General features: G+C 40.1%; 1 protein-coding gene across 1 annotated transcript in view; it reads right to left on the reverse strand.

Annotated features, from left to right (window-relative positions):
• NPEPPS (aminopeptidase puromycin sensitive) overlaps positions 1-17,705 on the reverse strand; it is a 61,242-nt gene that overhangs the window by 31,910 nt on the left and 11,627 nt on the right. The window contains exons 3-6 of the mRNA XM_074940921.1: positions 8,077-8,154; positions 3,024-3,145; positions 1,261-1,368; positions 90-290 (exon numbers count right to left, since the gene is read on the reverse strand). Of these exons, the coding sequence (XP_074797022.1) occupies positions 90-290; positions 1,261-1,368; positions 3,024-3,145; positions 8,077-8,154 (509 nt within the window). The remainder of the gene's footprint in view (positions 1-89; positions 291-1,260; positions 1,369-3,023; positions 3,146-8,076; positions 8,155-17,705) is intronic.

Here is a 17,705-nt window from a genome sequence, read left to right on the forward strand (position 1 = left end):
TGTGCTGTTGATAGAACCCAGCCAGAACATAGGCTCCCCGCAACTGGGGACTATACAAGTAGTGGAGAAATCACTTCAAGCGCATTTACCTCTAATGCGAACTTTCCCTGTTCTGCTTTGCCAACAGGAGTGTAAACACGGATTAACACACCATCAGATGACCTGGTCTCTACAAAGTCATATTCTCCCACCACAAATGCTACTAGGTACGTTGACATCACAGGTGTGCGGGCAAACTTCACTTCCACCAGATTTTCATCATCAGGGTATGGCTTCCGATCAGTGACATTCTTTCCAACAAAACACGAAAAGGAATCAGATTAGTTCCATGAAAAGCAACACTGGATTACAACTTTAAAATGCTCATTAGATTTATAGCCGCCCCGAAACACAAATACTTATTTTGTATCGTTTACTCCACAAGTCATATTTCACACTGCAATAGCTAAGGTCTGCTGGATAGCTTTTGCTATCAGTTCCTGGACTCCTGCTCTCCAGGACTGGTGACAGGACCCATGCCTATGGAGCCAGTTTCCCCTATGAAGTTTTCAGGGCATGATTCTTTTGTTCAAACACTGAATGGATGGCTGCAACAAAATGGTGCTGGACAAGACTTCTGGCTTGCATTAACACATGCAGCATCAAGCTGCCCGAGCAGAGGAAAATGAGTCTTAACTGAAAATGGCCTTTACTAGTAAACAGTCATCCCAACAATAGGAGCCTGTAGGATGAGACACTGAAGAGTGGTTTCTCAGTAGCAAATGACTATCATGAAGCTTTACACCATATTTAAAATGGGGAATGTGAAGATACCCGCTTTGTACCTGCGATGAAATTGCTACCACTTGCTCCTGTTACATCTGAACTTTAATTATCAGCTCTCCAGGGCAGAGACTGGTCTTATTCGTCTATAAAATGCCATGCGTGCTTATGTAGCTATCTAAACCAGCAAAAGTTTAATTTTTTTCATTCATTTAATTGAGCAGCACGTCATGCCACATGTTAGGACTCGTTTTAATAAACAACCCTCTCTGGCTTGTGCAGTGTATTTAATTTCTGTACTAGCGTCTACTAGCAATGGATATCTACTTTAAAAAAGCTTCCCTCAATCAAGTATAATTGCTTAGTAATGACAAATAATACAATCCATCTTCCTATTAATGGATATTACCAAAACACATCACTAACTTGCAAATAAAACCGCTACATAGCCAGTTGCTATAAAAAATTGAGTTTGTTACTTGCACTTTAAACACTTACCATATTTGACAAAGCTACTCTGTCTTTAGGGACAACCAATGAGATATCGAATGTCGCCTTAATAGCAGGTTCATCCCAGCAAGGGAAGGCTCTGCGAGCATCAGTGGCCTGAAGGAAATAAGAGCATTAACTGAACAAATCTTTCACCAAGATTATCACAATGAACCACATAAAAATACATTCTATTGATAGTCTGGCAAGCTATGGTCAGTCTCTGCTAGAAAAAGTTTCCTTGTTCATCTTCCTTGGCCCTTGGATTAGTGTGTTTTCTCTTAGCATATAGTTTAATTCATTCTCAGGTTAAAAAAAAGGCAACAGAAATTCATCTTGTGTTGCCACTGAAGTTTACAGTCCCTGAGCAAAATTCAGCACAGCCATGACCTGAGTAATGCTTCAGTCATGTGAAAGGGAGAGTGCACAGACACCCATAGAAAGCACACAGGACCCCTTGGTTGTATCATCTCATTAGACTGCACGTACCACGGTATGTTTCATGTGCATTAGATAAAGGAAAGAGTGCTTCATGGTTTTGTTTATGTAACAAACTAAGACAACTGTTAAACCAGTGGTCACCAACTGGTCGATCGCGATCACCTGGTTGATCGTGGAGGGATCTTCGGCGGTGCAGCAGGGCTGCCACTAAGGCTCCCTGCCTGCCCCAGCCCCACACTGCTCCCAGAAGTGGCCAGCACACCCCTGCAGCCCCGGGGGAGGGGGAGGCAGGGGTCTCCACATGCCGCACCTGCCTGAAAGCACCGCCTCCGCAGCTCCCATTGGCTGGGAACGGGGAACTGTGACCAATGGGTGCTGTGGGGGCAGTGCCTGAAGAGAGGGGCAGCGCGCAGAGCCACATGCCCTCCTTAGGGGCACATGGGCCCCTTACAGGAGCAGCGTGGGGCTGGGGCAGGCAGGGAGCCTGCCTTAGCCCTGCTATGCCGCCGACCAGGAGCCACCTGAGGTAAGTGCCTCCCAGCGGGAGCCAGTACCCCATACCGCACCAGCCCGGAGCCCCTTCCTGCACTCAAACTCCCTCCCAGAGCTTGCACCTCTTGCCCCCTGTCCCAGGCGGGAGCCCCCCTCCACACTACAAACCGCCTGGTCCCAGCCCAGCACCCGCACCCCCTCTCCCAAACCCCAACCCCCTGTCCGGTGAAAGTGGGGGTGGGGGTGGGGGAAGAGAGCGAGCAACGGGGTGGATGGAGTGGGCAGGGCCTCAGGGAAGGGGTGGGGTAGATCCTGGGTTGCCCTTAAATTCAAAAAGTGATTTTGTGTGTAAAAAGGTTGGAGACCACTGGTTTAAAGAATGGTATAAACATTTCATGATGTCAACAGTTATAGAATATTTGAGACACAAGACAGCACACAACCTGAGTGCCATTAAGATATTGTGAGTAAGTCAGAGAGTCAAACTAAAATATTAGTGTACTTTCAAAAGGCAATTTATATGGACATTTGGTTCAAAGCAGCTGTTAAAGGAATTTGTTTCTAACACTGCAGCTGTTATACATATGCATATACTATATATAGACAGAGACCTTGACTGAGGAATTTGCCAGACCCTGAATTTGACTTTTAGGTCACAGTACAAAGCTTATTTTTTATTACCTTCTACTTTGCTGAGAGTGAGACGTGGAAAATATGGATTCCAAAAAAATCAGGCCATGTGTGTAGTTGAGACTAGAAAAACTGTACCCAAGTCTTTTCCCAAGAGTAAATCTTATATTAAGAATGACCCTTTCTGAAAACACAAATACAGCTCATACCTCAAACTGAGTGACAGCAGCATAGCGCGTGTCTCCGGAAGGGGTGGTATATTTACTTCTATAGAAACCTTTCATTTTATCATTCAACTCTCCAACAAAGTCTATCTTTAACGTCCCTGTCCCTGTGACAAAAAAAGAACAGATGGGACATGTTATTTGGAGGTGCCAAACAGAACATTTATTTTGTCTGTTTCTTCAGGCCAAGCTATTTAGTTGGCTCACTGCCCTTCTGAAATAACTCTTCCCTCCAATTCGTCCCCACCCACCGCTCCAACGCCAGCACCCCTCAAACCCACCCACCCCTTTTGGCAGCATCGCACAGAACACTGCTCAATGGCAGCTAAGCATTAGGAGTAATACAAGCAAAATCTCACCAGCCATGGAGATATCGCAATTGACTGGTACAGTACCTGTGAGGCTTCCGCTTGTATTCACTTTTTCTACTCTATTACTTTATTGTAACCAGACTAAGCTCTACCTTTCTATCTAATTTAAGGACCTGATACTGCAACCATTATCATTATGAGTAAGGGATGCATGATGGGATGCTAATTTTAATTCCACAGGTAGGCTTAGAAAGCCTATTTATATGGAGTGCCTAAGTGGTTATTAATAGAATCTTATGAAAATCTAATACAGTAATCAAGGTAGAGCTCTGTCTGAGCTCTAACATCTAATTCAGTTACATCCAGGATTTATTCTGCCCTTGATGCCTCAGCACCAAAGGGGAACCTGATCTTGCTAAGAAAGGCAACATGCCAATAACCTACAGAATAGAGCACAGTAACATTTGTATCTGCTTAGAATCGTTACACATCTGCATGCAAAGATAAAAATATACACCTTATTCAACTGTGGTGTCAAATTCCAACCTAAAAAAAAAAATCTCTCAGCAAACAGAACTGCCACACAGTTAACAAGGAGTTTGTATATTCAAAGCTTGGAGAGCACTATATTAATTCAGCTTAGTCCTTTCTGGGTAACAAGAGAACAGATAAACAGTCTCTCACATAAATAGCTCCTAAGCTTAACTCTCAATGGCAGGCAGATGATTAGAATCACCTCTGGTGTTCAAGAGCAAACTTCACTATTGCTGAAAGCAAACAATCACAGAATCATCTTTTAGTGTCCGACACATCAAAGTAACTTTATCACGGGCGCTGTTTACCTAGTGTGTCAGTGAGAATGTTCTTTGTAGAGCAGGTCTCAAGTGAATGTCATTTACAGCATCAATGCAAATTAAACTTTATTCAAGTGCAATCCAATCACTGATACAGTTCTAATGTAGAATCAACTGTTAACTAAGGAGCTAGACTGACAGTAATTTTTAAGGCTCAGGCACAATTGTTCTTATTTAAAATATGCTCTTGCAAAAGCCTACTAGAATTCTAGAAAAGAGGACCCACAAACCTTTAATCCCATCATTGTGTTTTAATTTCAACCTGCTACTGCCAAATATAATTGAACAAATAGGATTCTTGTAAATTTCAATCTTCTACTGGCTCACAATAATGAACAAACTAGACCAACAGGGTAAGCGCTACATGCATGGAATCAGACTTTGTGCATCTGCACATGAAATGTGAAGCCTGCTGCAGCTCCCCAATCTTTCTTGGAGAAGCCAGGAGAGGAACTTCAAGAACTGAGACAGTGAAGTATGAGAGAATGAAATATGGAATTTTTAAAAGTAGTTAAAATTTTGTATCTTTCAAATCTGGATTCTTTTTTGTAAACAGCTAGGCAGATAGTAACCTGCACTAGATTTTTTTTTTTTCTTTTAAGTCAGTGAAATATGTAAACATCTCTACAAGAGGGGTGTTTCCAACTGACCCAGACACTAGTATTTTACCATACAAATTGCCGTTATCAAATTCACTACAATGCTGCCACTGCTAGGCACCACGATCCCTATAGGCAGACAACGATCTTTCCCACTGAACTACAAGTTAATCTACTAATTACTGTGCAAAACAGTTAATAAGCCTAACCTCAGAGGACAATATCAAGCACAAAGGATCTGTTGAAAGATTCCTAGAGTTGTTAGCACCAAACCACCACCTGCAGAAAGGGTACTTCTGCTGGGTAATATTCCATAGCCAAGACAGTGTGTGGGGCTTGATAGGAAGATTTCTTTAAATGCTGCAATACCAGTAGGCCACGTGATTTCAGTCAGCACAAGCACTTAAGTATGAGCATCTGCAGTGTCCCACCCATGTATCAACCTTTTAATCGATTTCTCCCCATCGGGTCAGAAGATAGTTCAGTTTACTTTTCATACCCATTCAGTCTTGGGCCTCTCTGCATGGGCTGCCAAAGGAGACTGCCTAGAAGAGCCAACTGTGGTATGGATTTGTGCGAGATGGACATCAGCCCCTCCAGGACATGGGCTGAATCCAAATGCTCATTTTATATAAGCCTCTCAATAACCAGTCCCTTCCAACCTGGGAGAGATTTTAACTCATGTCAGATGTGAAATTATTCATCTCCTAGACTATCCAATGATGTCACCAACCCTAACAACTACTTGAACAATGCTGAGGTCTCAACTGGCCTCAAAAAGTTACTTTATGTTTAGATGACAGAAAGGGAATAAGTATCCTGAGTAAATCTTGAAATAGAGCAGTCTTACATTGTAGTACTTTGCCCTTACTGCATCTTTTATTCAGGGACACTAAGGCACTTTACAAGCAAATACTTAGCACTTTGCACTGTGTTTTACATGCTTAAAACACCACACAAACATTCATTAATCCCCAGTTATGGAATCAAGACTCTAGAAGAGGGCTGAGTCTTAAGCAACTTCTGTCATTCCCAGGTCACCAATTTTTCTTGGTCCTCTTCTTGTCTTGTTTTCACCTAGCCAAGACACCCAAAATATTCAGTGAACAATTAAGCTACCTGTTTGGTGGGAACTGAGAATGGAAAGCAACTCTAGCCAGAAAAGAGCCAGAGCAGAGGAGTCATGGTAACCTGAACCATGCCCATTTTCTATGATCCTCACCCACTTCATATAGGGAGTTCTATACAAAGGAGTTTTTCAATTAACTAGATATAATTATTAACTAGGACTGTACAACGATTAAAAAATATTCACAATTAAACGTGAGATAAAAATAGTCACGACTATGCCATTTTAATCACACTTTAAATCAATAATAGACCACCAATTTAAATGTAATATATATATTTTTGGATGTTTTTCTACATTTTTAAATATATTGATTTCAATTACAACACAACACAAAGTATACAGTGCTCACTTTATATTATTTGTTATTACAAATATTTGCACTGAACAAAAGAAATTGTATTTTTCAATTCACCTCATACAATTACTGTAGTGCGGTGGTTCTCAACCAGGGGACCAGGGCCCCCTGGGGGGCTGCGAGGTGGTTTTAGGGGGTCTGCCAATCAGGGCTAACATTAGACTCGCTGGAGCCTGCATGGAGCTGAAGCCCAGGGCCTTGAGTCTCACCACCCGGGGCTGAAGCCTGAGCAATGTAGCTTTGCAGGGGCCCCTGTGGTGTGGGGCCCCAGGCAACTGCCCTGCTTGCTACCCCCTAATGCCAGCCCTGGCTTTTATATGCAGAAAAACAGTTGTTGTGACATAGGTGGGCCGTGGAGTTTTTATAGCCTTTTTTTGGGGGGTGGGGGGGTGGGGGGGGACGGCTCAGAAAGAAAAAGGTTGAGAAACCCTACTGTAGTGCAATCTCTTTATCATGAAAGTGCAATTTACAAATGTAGATTTTTATTTTTAACATAACTGTACTCACAACCAAAACCATGTAAAACTTTAGAGCCGACAAGTTGAAGCATGAAGGGGCATACGAATGTTTAGCATATCTGGCACAAATACCTGGCTATGCCAGCTACAACAGTGCCATGTAAAGGCCTGTTCTCATTGCCAGGTGACATTGTCAATAAGAAGCAGGCAGCATTACCTCCTGTAAACGTAAACAAACTTTTTTGTCTTAGTGACTGGCTGAACAAGAAGTAGGACTGAGTGGACTTGTAGGCTCTAAAGTTTTACATTGTTTTGTTTTTGAGTATATTCGTAATCAAAACAATAATACAAAATGAGCACTGTATATTTTGTATTGTGCATTGTAATTGAAATAAATATATTTGAAAATGTAGAAAAACATCCAAAAATACTTATAATAAATTCAAATTGGTATTCTATTGTTGTTTTCCAGGGCGATTAAAACTGCGATTAATCGCAGCTATTTTTTTTAATCTAGCTATTTTGTTTTGCATTAACCGCTTGCGTTAACTGCAAGTAATTGACAGCCTACTAACACTGAGGCTTTATGGAAACTGGCCCCTCTGTTTAACTGCAATGTAAATATTAATTCTTAAGCTAGTTAGAAACTGGGCCCTAACTGTTCAGTTGCCTGACATTTTCCCATCAGATTGTGAAATTCAGAGGGGGAAATTTTAAATGAAACAGACTGCAAAAGGAATACACAATAAGAGAGGCAGACAGACCCATCCCGAGTGACAGTATTTTACCTTGGCTAAGACAAGTAACATGTCAGTCTGAGGCCTGGTCTACACTACAGAGTTAGGTTGACGTAAGACAGTTTTGTAAGCGTCTACACTAAAATGTAGCTCCCACCGATGTGAGTCGCTCACTACACCAACTTAACTCCACATCCATGAGAGACATAGCACTTAAATCAATGTAGTTAGGTGACACAGTATCTGTGTAGACAGTGTTACTTACATTGCCTGTTGGCTGTCAGCCCCACTGCGGGGCTCACATCTGAAGCTCACCTGCCTCAGGGCTGACAGCTGGAGCCCCCCGCAGCCCTGGGCAGTATGGAGTCTCCAGCTGTGAGCTGTCAGCCCTGGGACAGAGGGGCTCCAGCTTTCATTGCCCCACACAGTTAAGTTGGTGGAAGCACGCCTGGTGAGGATGTGCACAGCTGACAGAACAAGCACAGTGTGGATGTGAAACACCACTTTAATTACTGCAGCAGTCGAATTATCTTAAGTCGATTTAATTTTGTAGTGTAGACATGCCCTGAGAGATTTTGGAAGCACCTCTTACCTTTTTGTAGAGTACTGGGAAAGGAGAGAGTAACTTTCTCATCTTCATTTTGATAGTTGAATCCCGTGGCGTGTATTTCTGAAACGGAAAGAGCACTTGATTCAACAAGAGCATAGAATTTTTCCGTAACTCAAGAGCACTTTACGTTCACACTTCAATGAATTGAATCCAGCTGAACTTAGCAAAATGCTGTAATCACTAATCAAGATTTCAATTAACATAGAACAATGTAAACCTAAACACCCAAAGAAATACCACTTATTGACAAGGTTCAATGCTCTACTCTCATGCCTCAGAAAACCAATTTAAGCATATTTATGTGGGGGTCATAGGGTTCCCACACACTGATTTCACTCCAAGCTACCACACCTCAATCTCTTCCCACACACACTCCACTGGAATGCTGCACTTACACAACTCTGCAAAGGCTGAGCAACCTAATTGTTTCACAACTAGAGAAATGAGAGCTGTATGTTTAGATTAGAAACTCTTTGGGGTGAAGATTGTCTGCCTCTTGTTCAGCACCAAGCATGCTAGTGGCATTTAAATGCTGCTCTCCTGATAGAGTGAAATTCCAGTTGAGATCTCTCCGTTAACATGCATGCAGCAGTGTTAGGGAGAACAAACAGAAAAGCTGGTCCAATAGAGATTTGTTTAATTGTCCAAAACATAGTATTTACAAAAATCAGACACTTTGTTTTAGAAGCTTCTAGATCTCAATTTGAAAAACAATATCCAATTTTTCAAAGCTGGTTCTTATACCTTGAAAATGAAACTCAGAGGTCTTCAGGAACAGGGACCTTGTCTTTGTTTAGATTTGTAAAGCAGCTCACAAGGGGCTCCCAGTTCCAGTTGGAGCTGCTAAGCACTACATTGTAAATGGTTACTGTTAAATAATGAATCCAAGCCAGACTGACATATAGAGGAAATCAGCACTCTGATACCAAGCTCATCCACTGAGCTGCAGTGCACTTGGCGCTGAGGAAGCACCTTGTATTGCTTCTTCCTTTCTAACCAATTCAGTGAGTGGCACTTACTGCGTTTGGAGAGAACTGTTGTGTCCAGCACTTCTCACCCAGGAAAACTGCTACAGCTTTCAAGGTGAGATCCTAGGCCCTCTTCACCCACCCCTGGCCCACACAAATAATCCATCACTAACAAGCTTCGAGAAACGCAGAGCTGTATGTAATCAACAGATAAACTCTATTTTTAATACTGCCCAATGTCCTGAGCTGGTAAATTTCCATTCAACAAATTACATGCATACGCAGCATTATACACACAGGCATAGTTGTGGATTTACTAATACACATTTGCTTAATCTTCTAAGGTATTCATATTTAAAGGACAACAGAAATACGGAAAAGGGTGATTAAAGAAATTTGCTGTGCGATGTTAGATATGAACACATTAAAAGAGGAACATTCCACAGTATCCATTCTCATTACACAGATCCTTGAATCACTATGAACTACATCTAGAAATGACTGAGTTTAATTTTGAAGTATAACAGAATGACCTCTTTTTCTAGGATCATATATTGTGGCAAGGGGTATTTTCCAGACATGCATTTTTAGATACAGCCTCAGAACACTCAAGTTAATTTTGTCAAGCCAGGAACTGCCAGGAAGAACTCCCTTTTCAGGAATACTGTTTATTGAAAATGTGCTTTAGTTTACTGTAGTATAAAATATTAGGGGAGAGAACATGTTGCTCCATTTCTTAAAATGGTGCATTATTTCAGCTTGAAAGTCATGCAGTGTAAATACCATCTCTGTTGGCAAAATGTAAATGTAAAAATTGTATGAATGCATACAGTCTTACCTGCTTGCTCCATGATACTTTACTCAGGAATTAATCAGCACTGATCACAATAGTGAGATAGTCAACCCTCACTATAAAACAATTATAAGTGGAAAGAAATATAGCAGTGACTCAATCCCAAGAGAAAAATGATAGTTTAGTGGACTGATGTGTTGGAAGTTTAGTCTAATAGTTAATACTCTGCCCTTCCACTATTTTAAATTGTCTATCCCCTTCTGCTCAAACCACTGAATTCAACTGAAAATAGGTCTGGGATATTAAGACATGAGGAAGACTTAAACAATGCCTTCTGGATAAAGGTTCACCAAATACAGCCAGGAAAAAAAAAAAAAAAAAGAATAAGTTCCTCTATTCTCTCAGTTTTGTAGAAGGTGGAGAAAGCAAAGGAGCCATTACCAGCAAGCTGTAGGTTAAAGCATACTGGACAGAATGTTGTAGGACCTTTGGGTGTATGGAGGTCTGAAGAACAAGGCACAATAATGAGCTTCGTGGTAAAATGAGGGTGCAAAACTGGTTGCCAATTGCATCACTAAATAAGATTCACTGGATTTTGACCCTTTCTATCTTTAGATTTCAATGAAAAACAAACCTGGTGTAACAAAATAGAGCACCGGCAATCTGTCGAATGAGGAGGAAGGAGCTGAACATCTGCCTCAGATATTTCTCTGTCAGGCTGCCTGGAAAGTATGTTATCCACCACAGGGGCCAGCAAGTGACGCTGAGCTGCCCAACTGTGTGTCAGCTTGAGGACAGAGGCTAAAATAAAGAGCTAAGAAACCAGAGTGGAAGGTCTCTTGATCCCGAACTCAGTGAAAGAACCCTATGCTATCCATACAGGGCTGTGGCAAGGACCTGATCATGAAGTCAAGGATTCAGTGTCACTGCAGATTCAGAGCTCCACCCTACTGAACCTAAGGAAGTACCTGACAGTATGCATAAGGCATGCAGATTGTTGCCAAATTTGACACCAAATATTTAATTTCTTAATTTAATTTATTCCCCCGCAGGCTCTAAATCACTGCAAAACAATTGTGCTTAGCATCAGCACATTGTTGTGGTGTGGTTTTAAAACTTTTCTTGTCTGTGCATGAAAAACATTGGGCAACTGTTTTAACCATGGTATATACATAGCCAAAACAGCCCCCACTCCCCCAGCCCGCAGTTTTATTTTTCTGCTTGCATAGGAAGAAACCTTGTTTATACATGCAGATAACAACCATGTTTCATAACAGTACTTAAACATGGTTAATTGTGTAGGGTAGATGGGGTCTAACACTGTTTAAACAGGGTTGCTTCCAACATTACTTTCCATTGTACTGTACATAGGGCCTTCGCACTTGATTGTTCAGAGGAGATGATTTTGTAGCTCCCAAAAGCTTATGCTCAAATAAATTGGTTAGTCTCTAAGGTGCCACAAGTACTCCTTTTCTTTTTGATGAATACAGTAGGTGCTCTCTGCAACTCTGAAAATAAGGCCTTAAGTATCACAAGACTCAAGAACAGCCTTACTTGCTATCACAAACTTCCTCTGGTTAACTTACATTTTAAAATAGCAGAAAGATTTAAATCCATGAGGGTAACAAAAGAGAATTTATTCAGTTAATGTTTCAAAAAGGCACATAATTACTGATGATGGTGTCAAATCAAATGTCTCTTCCCAGCCTCGGCTTCCATATGCATGTTTATGTTAAAATACACAAAAGATAATTACATTTCTATCAAGTCAAAAATCACACTTTAAGTTGCACTATTTTTAAAGATTTGAAGGATGCCCATTCAAGACTGCAAGATTTTTTAATACCCAGCAAAGTATGAATAAATTAGTGATTATGCAGCCCACAAATATTTAAGCCTTAGAATACTGTCTACAATATTTTTGTAAGTGCCTAAGAGAACAGCTTGTAACAAATAACTAAGTGCTGCAGGAGGCTGCTGGAATTCCTGATGGAGCTGAATACAAAGGCTCCTGAAGGAAACAGCACAATTTTGGCAGTCTACTATCTTTAGAGGGTTTGGCACTGCCAGGTGGTGAGTTCATCACTGGCACACTAGTATACACACTGGACCAAGTAGCATGAGAAAACAGGAAGAAGTTGTTAGTTCTCAGTTTCTCTAGAAAAGGGCACTAAAAAAAGATCCAGTAAAGTTTCCAAAATATGGGGCACTGCATATTTAACATCAGTTTTCTATAAAGAACATCCAGTATTTTAAATAAATTACTGCACTTCTACAGAGTAATTCCTGAAACTGCACAGTACCCAGATGGATGTGTCAATTAATTATTCCAATTTACAGGCATGTAATACAAAAGTCTAGATCCTGGCCAAAGGTTCTAAGCAGTATGTCCAATCTAGTGTACTGTATTTGAGAGAAAACACAGACAAATACCAAAGATAGAATTATATATGTTAGGAATCAAGCTGATTGTAAAAGATGATTCCCCCTACACTCACTAGGGTCACCGTCCATATTTGGGGGTGGAAAAGGTGCATTAAAATACTAGAGAAGACAGGTGTAGCTTTAACACATGCTAGCTGGTTGAGGTAAACCCTAGGCTCTACCCCTCACAGGGCTTACCTCAATACACCAAGATGCACTGAACACAATTTTCCCTAGTGAAAACAAAGACTTTCAGTGGTGTTTTCTGAGCTAAAAATTAAAGAACCTCCTTGGTCATTTATGAGTTAAGTACAATTCTGATACAATTAATGTTGAGTCTACATAAATAGCTTTCAAAACACACTCTACATCCTGTTTGCTGCATCAAACATATTAAATACCAACAGGTACTGAGTTTAACAGTACAAACTGTAAAAAGCAGATTTAGTGTTCTGGTTTTTCCACTAAATTCCCTAGAAAAATATCCAGGGGCCTTTATAATGGCATACAGAGTCAGTGTCTCCCCCTCCCTGAAATCAGCTTGAGAATTTTTGCCACCAATTCCAATGGCATCAGATTTTGGCCAACAGAGCTCAAAATTGAAGCAACTCACCACTCTGCCTATATTTATATTATGACCCCACCCACACTTGTAGAAAAAACAGGTTATCTGAGTGGTTTTAACACACACTCCTTGGGACATGACCCATCTCTTCTTGCTCTGCAGAACATTTAGCACATGGGGCACAATATGAAACAGTTTCATGGTTAAATGGCTTTAATATAAAATTGCAGACCAGGGTGGAGAGGGACAAACCATGACAATTCTAACTGAAGTTTCGAACAAACACTTTTACTATGATTTAGCCCAGCACAGTAAGTTGTCTAAAAACGTTACCGAAATCATTTTTTTTTTTTTTAGCTATTATGGCTACAGTTAAGATTTTAGATACCGACATATAATAAAGCTTATGCTCAAATAAATTGGTTAGTCTCTAAGGTGCCACAAGTACTCCTTTTCTTTTTGGTTAAGATTTTGTCATGGTTATTTTTAGTAAAAGTCACGGACAGGTCACGGTCAATAAACGAAAATTCATGAAGCCTGTGACTTGTCCAGTTTCAGAGTAGCAGCCAAGTTAGTCTGTATTTGCAAAAAGAAAAGGAGTACTTGTGGCACCTTAGAGACTAACAAATTTATTTGAGCATAAGCCGTGACTTTACTAAAAATAACTGGGGGGCAGGGCTAGGTGGGGGGGAAGAATCGTAGCCTTAACTATGGCTAATATTGTTTTAATGCATGGGTAAATGAGGTCAGCGGGTTCCATGTTTTAAACATTATTTATATTCATACTTAACTACAAAACTTAATCTGTCAATAAAATGGTTTGGGCAAGCTCAAAAACACCATACTGGGAATCCTGAAAAGCCCAGTGTTTCTCAAAACTGTGCAGGGAACTATTTTTAAACACTGTTGCTAGCACAGTGTGGACAAACTTCAGCCTTTCATTAAAGGTGTGCCCAAGCAATCTGCCAGAGCAGAAAGAGAATTCAAAGCTCCTCATCTACCCTCTTCTGGAGTTTAAGTTTCACAGATGCAAGAACTTGACATCTTGTACTTCCTCAGTCATCAGCATTAATCATTGACCTCCAGCAATGTGATTTATGGAGAGTTTTCTGGTGATTTTCACAAAGTTTCATTGGTTTTTATGCAACTAAATTAGTTAAAAGAAGTACTACTTTCTCCTTCACAAAAATTCTTAAGCATCACAGCATCCCACTCATCCCATCAGGTCCAGATTAAGGCAATCCAGGGCCCTCAGCACACAGAGTATGTCTGTCGTTTTAGCATGTGCTCCTACATGTGTTTTTGCCCAAACCCTGCTACTATCCACCCTCATCCATATGCTTAATTGCACTTGAAACCTGTGCTTGCATGCACAGCTGGGGGGGCATGGTTAAAGCCCAAACTGCTTTAGCAAGGGCTAGAACGTGAGGATGGACAAGAGCACTCAAGTGCTCATAGTGCTCCAATGCCTTTCCCACAATTTCCCCTCTCCACCTCCAAAGGACAGACAAGTTCTATGATTCTATGATAGAGTCATCTATTGGGGTGGTGTTGATAGGCCCTTCAGAGCATTAGGTTTTTAAGTTAACACTCCTTTGAAATGCACAAGGTGGTTCACGCTTCTCAGTTCAAATTATCTGCAGACTCAAGCAGGTATCACTGCATATTGCCAAGCTGTTCACAACTACCAGACACTTAATTTTTGTTTTTAAAAGATAGTTGATATTCTGATATAATCATATTGACTGGGGATCTAGGAATGCCTTAATCAGGTCCTGCATCCTATTAGTGGTGGTTCACTAACTTCCTGTGGGACTGAAAAGACTGAGGTGGCAAACATCAAGCGGCAAAAAATTCAAATAAGGAGTCAGCTGGCAACATTTTTTTCAAAAATTGTATATAGAAAAATTGCAATGCTAAAATAGAATGGTAGTGCTCACTCAATTATTTGGTAAAATTAACAGATAACACTAAGTCTGTTTGCAATTCTGTATGTGAAATTGTGATTATTACCCTCCAAGCACCTCAACATTCATGTCTTTAATAACGAGTTGCTTGTAATCCGTGAAATATCCAAAATGCTCTCCAAGCTAAATGAAGGTGAAAAATAATTAGCCAATGATTATGACTTCAGCAGATAATTTCACACCTCCTGAAAATGCAGACTTGCAGGGAAATCAAACTACTTAATATCCAATATTAAATATGAGTAAAATACAATCCCCTGAAATTTAACTTAAAGAGCCAGCTAGTTACACTTGTTTTCTTAATCCCTTATTTAGCAGAGCATGGCCATTCATTTGGACAAAGCTAATACGGCTAATGCATAACTATTCACCTTAACCAGAAGTAATGGCCATGTATAATAAAAATTATGCCAAACACCAAAAAAAGTATAGGCCCAGGAATCTAGAAGGCAACAAATAATCAAGTCATGAAAGAAAACTCACTGAAGTAAAGGAAGAGTTTGTAATAGAAAATTCAGAGTAACTCTAAACTGAGCATCATGGTTCCAGTATACGTTAGTTGGTACATGTGGCAAGTTCACAGATTTGTTGAGAAAGTGCTATTTCTACACTGTTACTTTTCAGCGTAGAACCACACTTTAAAAGGAGATAAGACATTATCTCGGCTCACATTTAACAATGTATACATCAAGTAGAAATTCTTCCCCAGAGTTATAGAATTAAAATGGGTAGCAATTCCTCACTGCAGCCTGTAAAGGAGAAAGTTTACTGATCTTACAAAGATTCCTATAATTCTTGTTTTAAAATCTAATACATAATATTTATATTGACCCTTGTAAAATGTTTGTATTAGTAGCAAAAGTTCAATTGATTTGTTTTATATTTGCATCCCTTTCTAGTACAATATTTTGTATTTGTGATCAAACAAATATCATGTAAAAGCAACGCACATTATCACAATAGCACCACTAGTAAGACAGACTTCTAAGTAACAGCAACAGGTGCCAGAAAAGAACCTCTACAAATGGCCTGCCAATTCCATGCAATTTTACTTTTAACTCCATTACTATTTGGCAGCCTACCAAACTGACTTAAATGCCTTAACCCTATAAAGAAATAGCCAGAGTATAAGAAATAAACCTTGTTAGGAATGCATTTTCTATGTAACAAAGCTATGTATTTACGCTGCCACAGTTTACCACAGTCAAAGTAATTAAAACTCAGGATGAAGTGTTTTAGCCACAGACATTTCTTTTCTATTTTCCTTGATTATGAAAACTACAGAAGGACAGAACATCAATTATTTTAAATGATAATTTTCTATACTAAGTTCTGCTACTGGTATTTCAAGCTATCCAGTAAGGATACCAACATTGAAACAGTATAAAATGGATGTCACAGGGAAACTCTACGAGGTTCATTTCAAAGTATGGCAAATAGGGGGCAATAACTAAAAAAAGGAGGTGCAAAATTTTAAATCTCTTGGGCTTCACTTTAATTTTGTGGGAAGACAAGGTTTTTGGAGCCAGGATTCAGCCTTTCCTGCTTGGTCCTGCCATTTCCCCAGTACTGGAACAGACTTTTCAAGAGGCAGCATGTACATGTGGTGGTTTTGTTAGGTAGGATAAATTCTACATCTTCTGTCATTGTCATCAATCTCTTCACCTCCTCACCACAAGCATGATGCACAGCTTCAGGAATGCTAGCAATATAGTGTGTCTAATGAGTCTAAAGATCACTAATGACAGTGTGCAATGTTGTCCTGTGGGATAAAAAGTTTGTGAAATCTATGCAGGATCAGAGGCAGGATATAGCCCCATAGCCTGAATTAAACCTTGCATCTGGAAGAAGCTAGCCCTGCATTCTCCCATCATCAAGTCTGAATGGACAGATTCCAAATTGTTTGACAATGCTCCCTGCACCACAGTCTTGTTCTTTCACTGCCCACTGAACTTCCTGCATTAAGTTCCACTTTCTCAAAACATATCCATTGAAAACTACTTCCTTACAGCCTTATCTGCCTGGGCACTATTCAGCTGTTGACAGCCAACACTGGGAGGTCCTCTAGTTACTTTCCTGATGTTTGCAGAAAATGTCACCACACCGAAGACAAAAATCAAACCAAATTAAAAACAAAGCCTGCTCGTGGATGTTCCTCTGGTCACACAAAAACCTGCACTTCTGACATATATAATGGACACTTCAGTAAATCTTTTCCTGGTACATCACTGCAGACGGAACATAAGCTTTCCCTATCTAAACCTAGTCAGGAGAATTTTAAGCTTCAATTTTTCTTAAGTATTAAAAAATGTAATAGGTCCCATCCCACCAACTCCCTTTCATTTATCCAACAACTGAAGATGCTAAGAAAATTTTAACCTATTTAAAAGAACATCTTCCAAATCCAAACCCACAGTAGCTCATTCTATTCATAACAAAATTTCATTGACATCACTATCATAGCGTTCTCTTCGGAAAGTTCTGCAGAGGTTTTTTACGGGCTGGAGAATTTAAAATGCACTCTTAGCAGCTATTTGGCCCGCTGTGTATCATGTTTGTACTATTAAAGATTCCATTAAAAACATTAAGAGCTCACAAACAAGTTATTAAAACATCCTTAACTCCCCTTATTTTGTAAATCTACTGCATACTAAGCTAAGCATTTCTATATCAAGGACCATACTGTCCACACCTAGGTCATCTCATGCTCTCATTACTATAATTTCTCTCCATCCTCCAATCTATTTAAAACACCATTCCTGAAATCATCTTCTCTCACCACCTTGACCACGTTACACACATTGTAATCTTGAATCTCTTCACTGGCTTCCCGTCTTTCCATATCAATTGAAAGTTCCAGTCCTCTGTGTTAAGGCCCTATGTAATCTCATCTC

The sequence above is a fragment of the Natator depressus genome, chromosome 27 (genome assembly GCF_965152275.1).
Source record: "Natator depressus isolate rNatDep1 chromosome 27, rNatDep2.hap1, whole genome shotgun sequence".
Taxonomy (NCBI): domain Eukaryota; kingdom Metazoa; phylum Chordata; order Testudines; family Cheloniidae; genus Natator; species Natator depressus.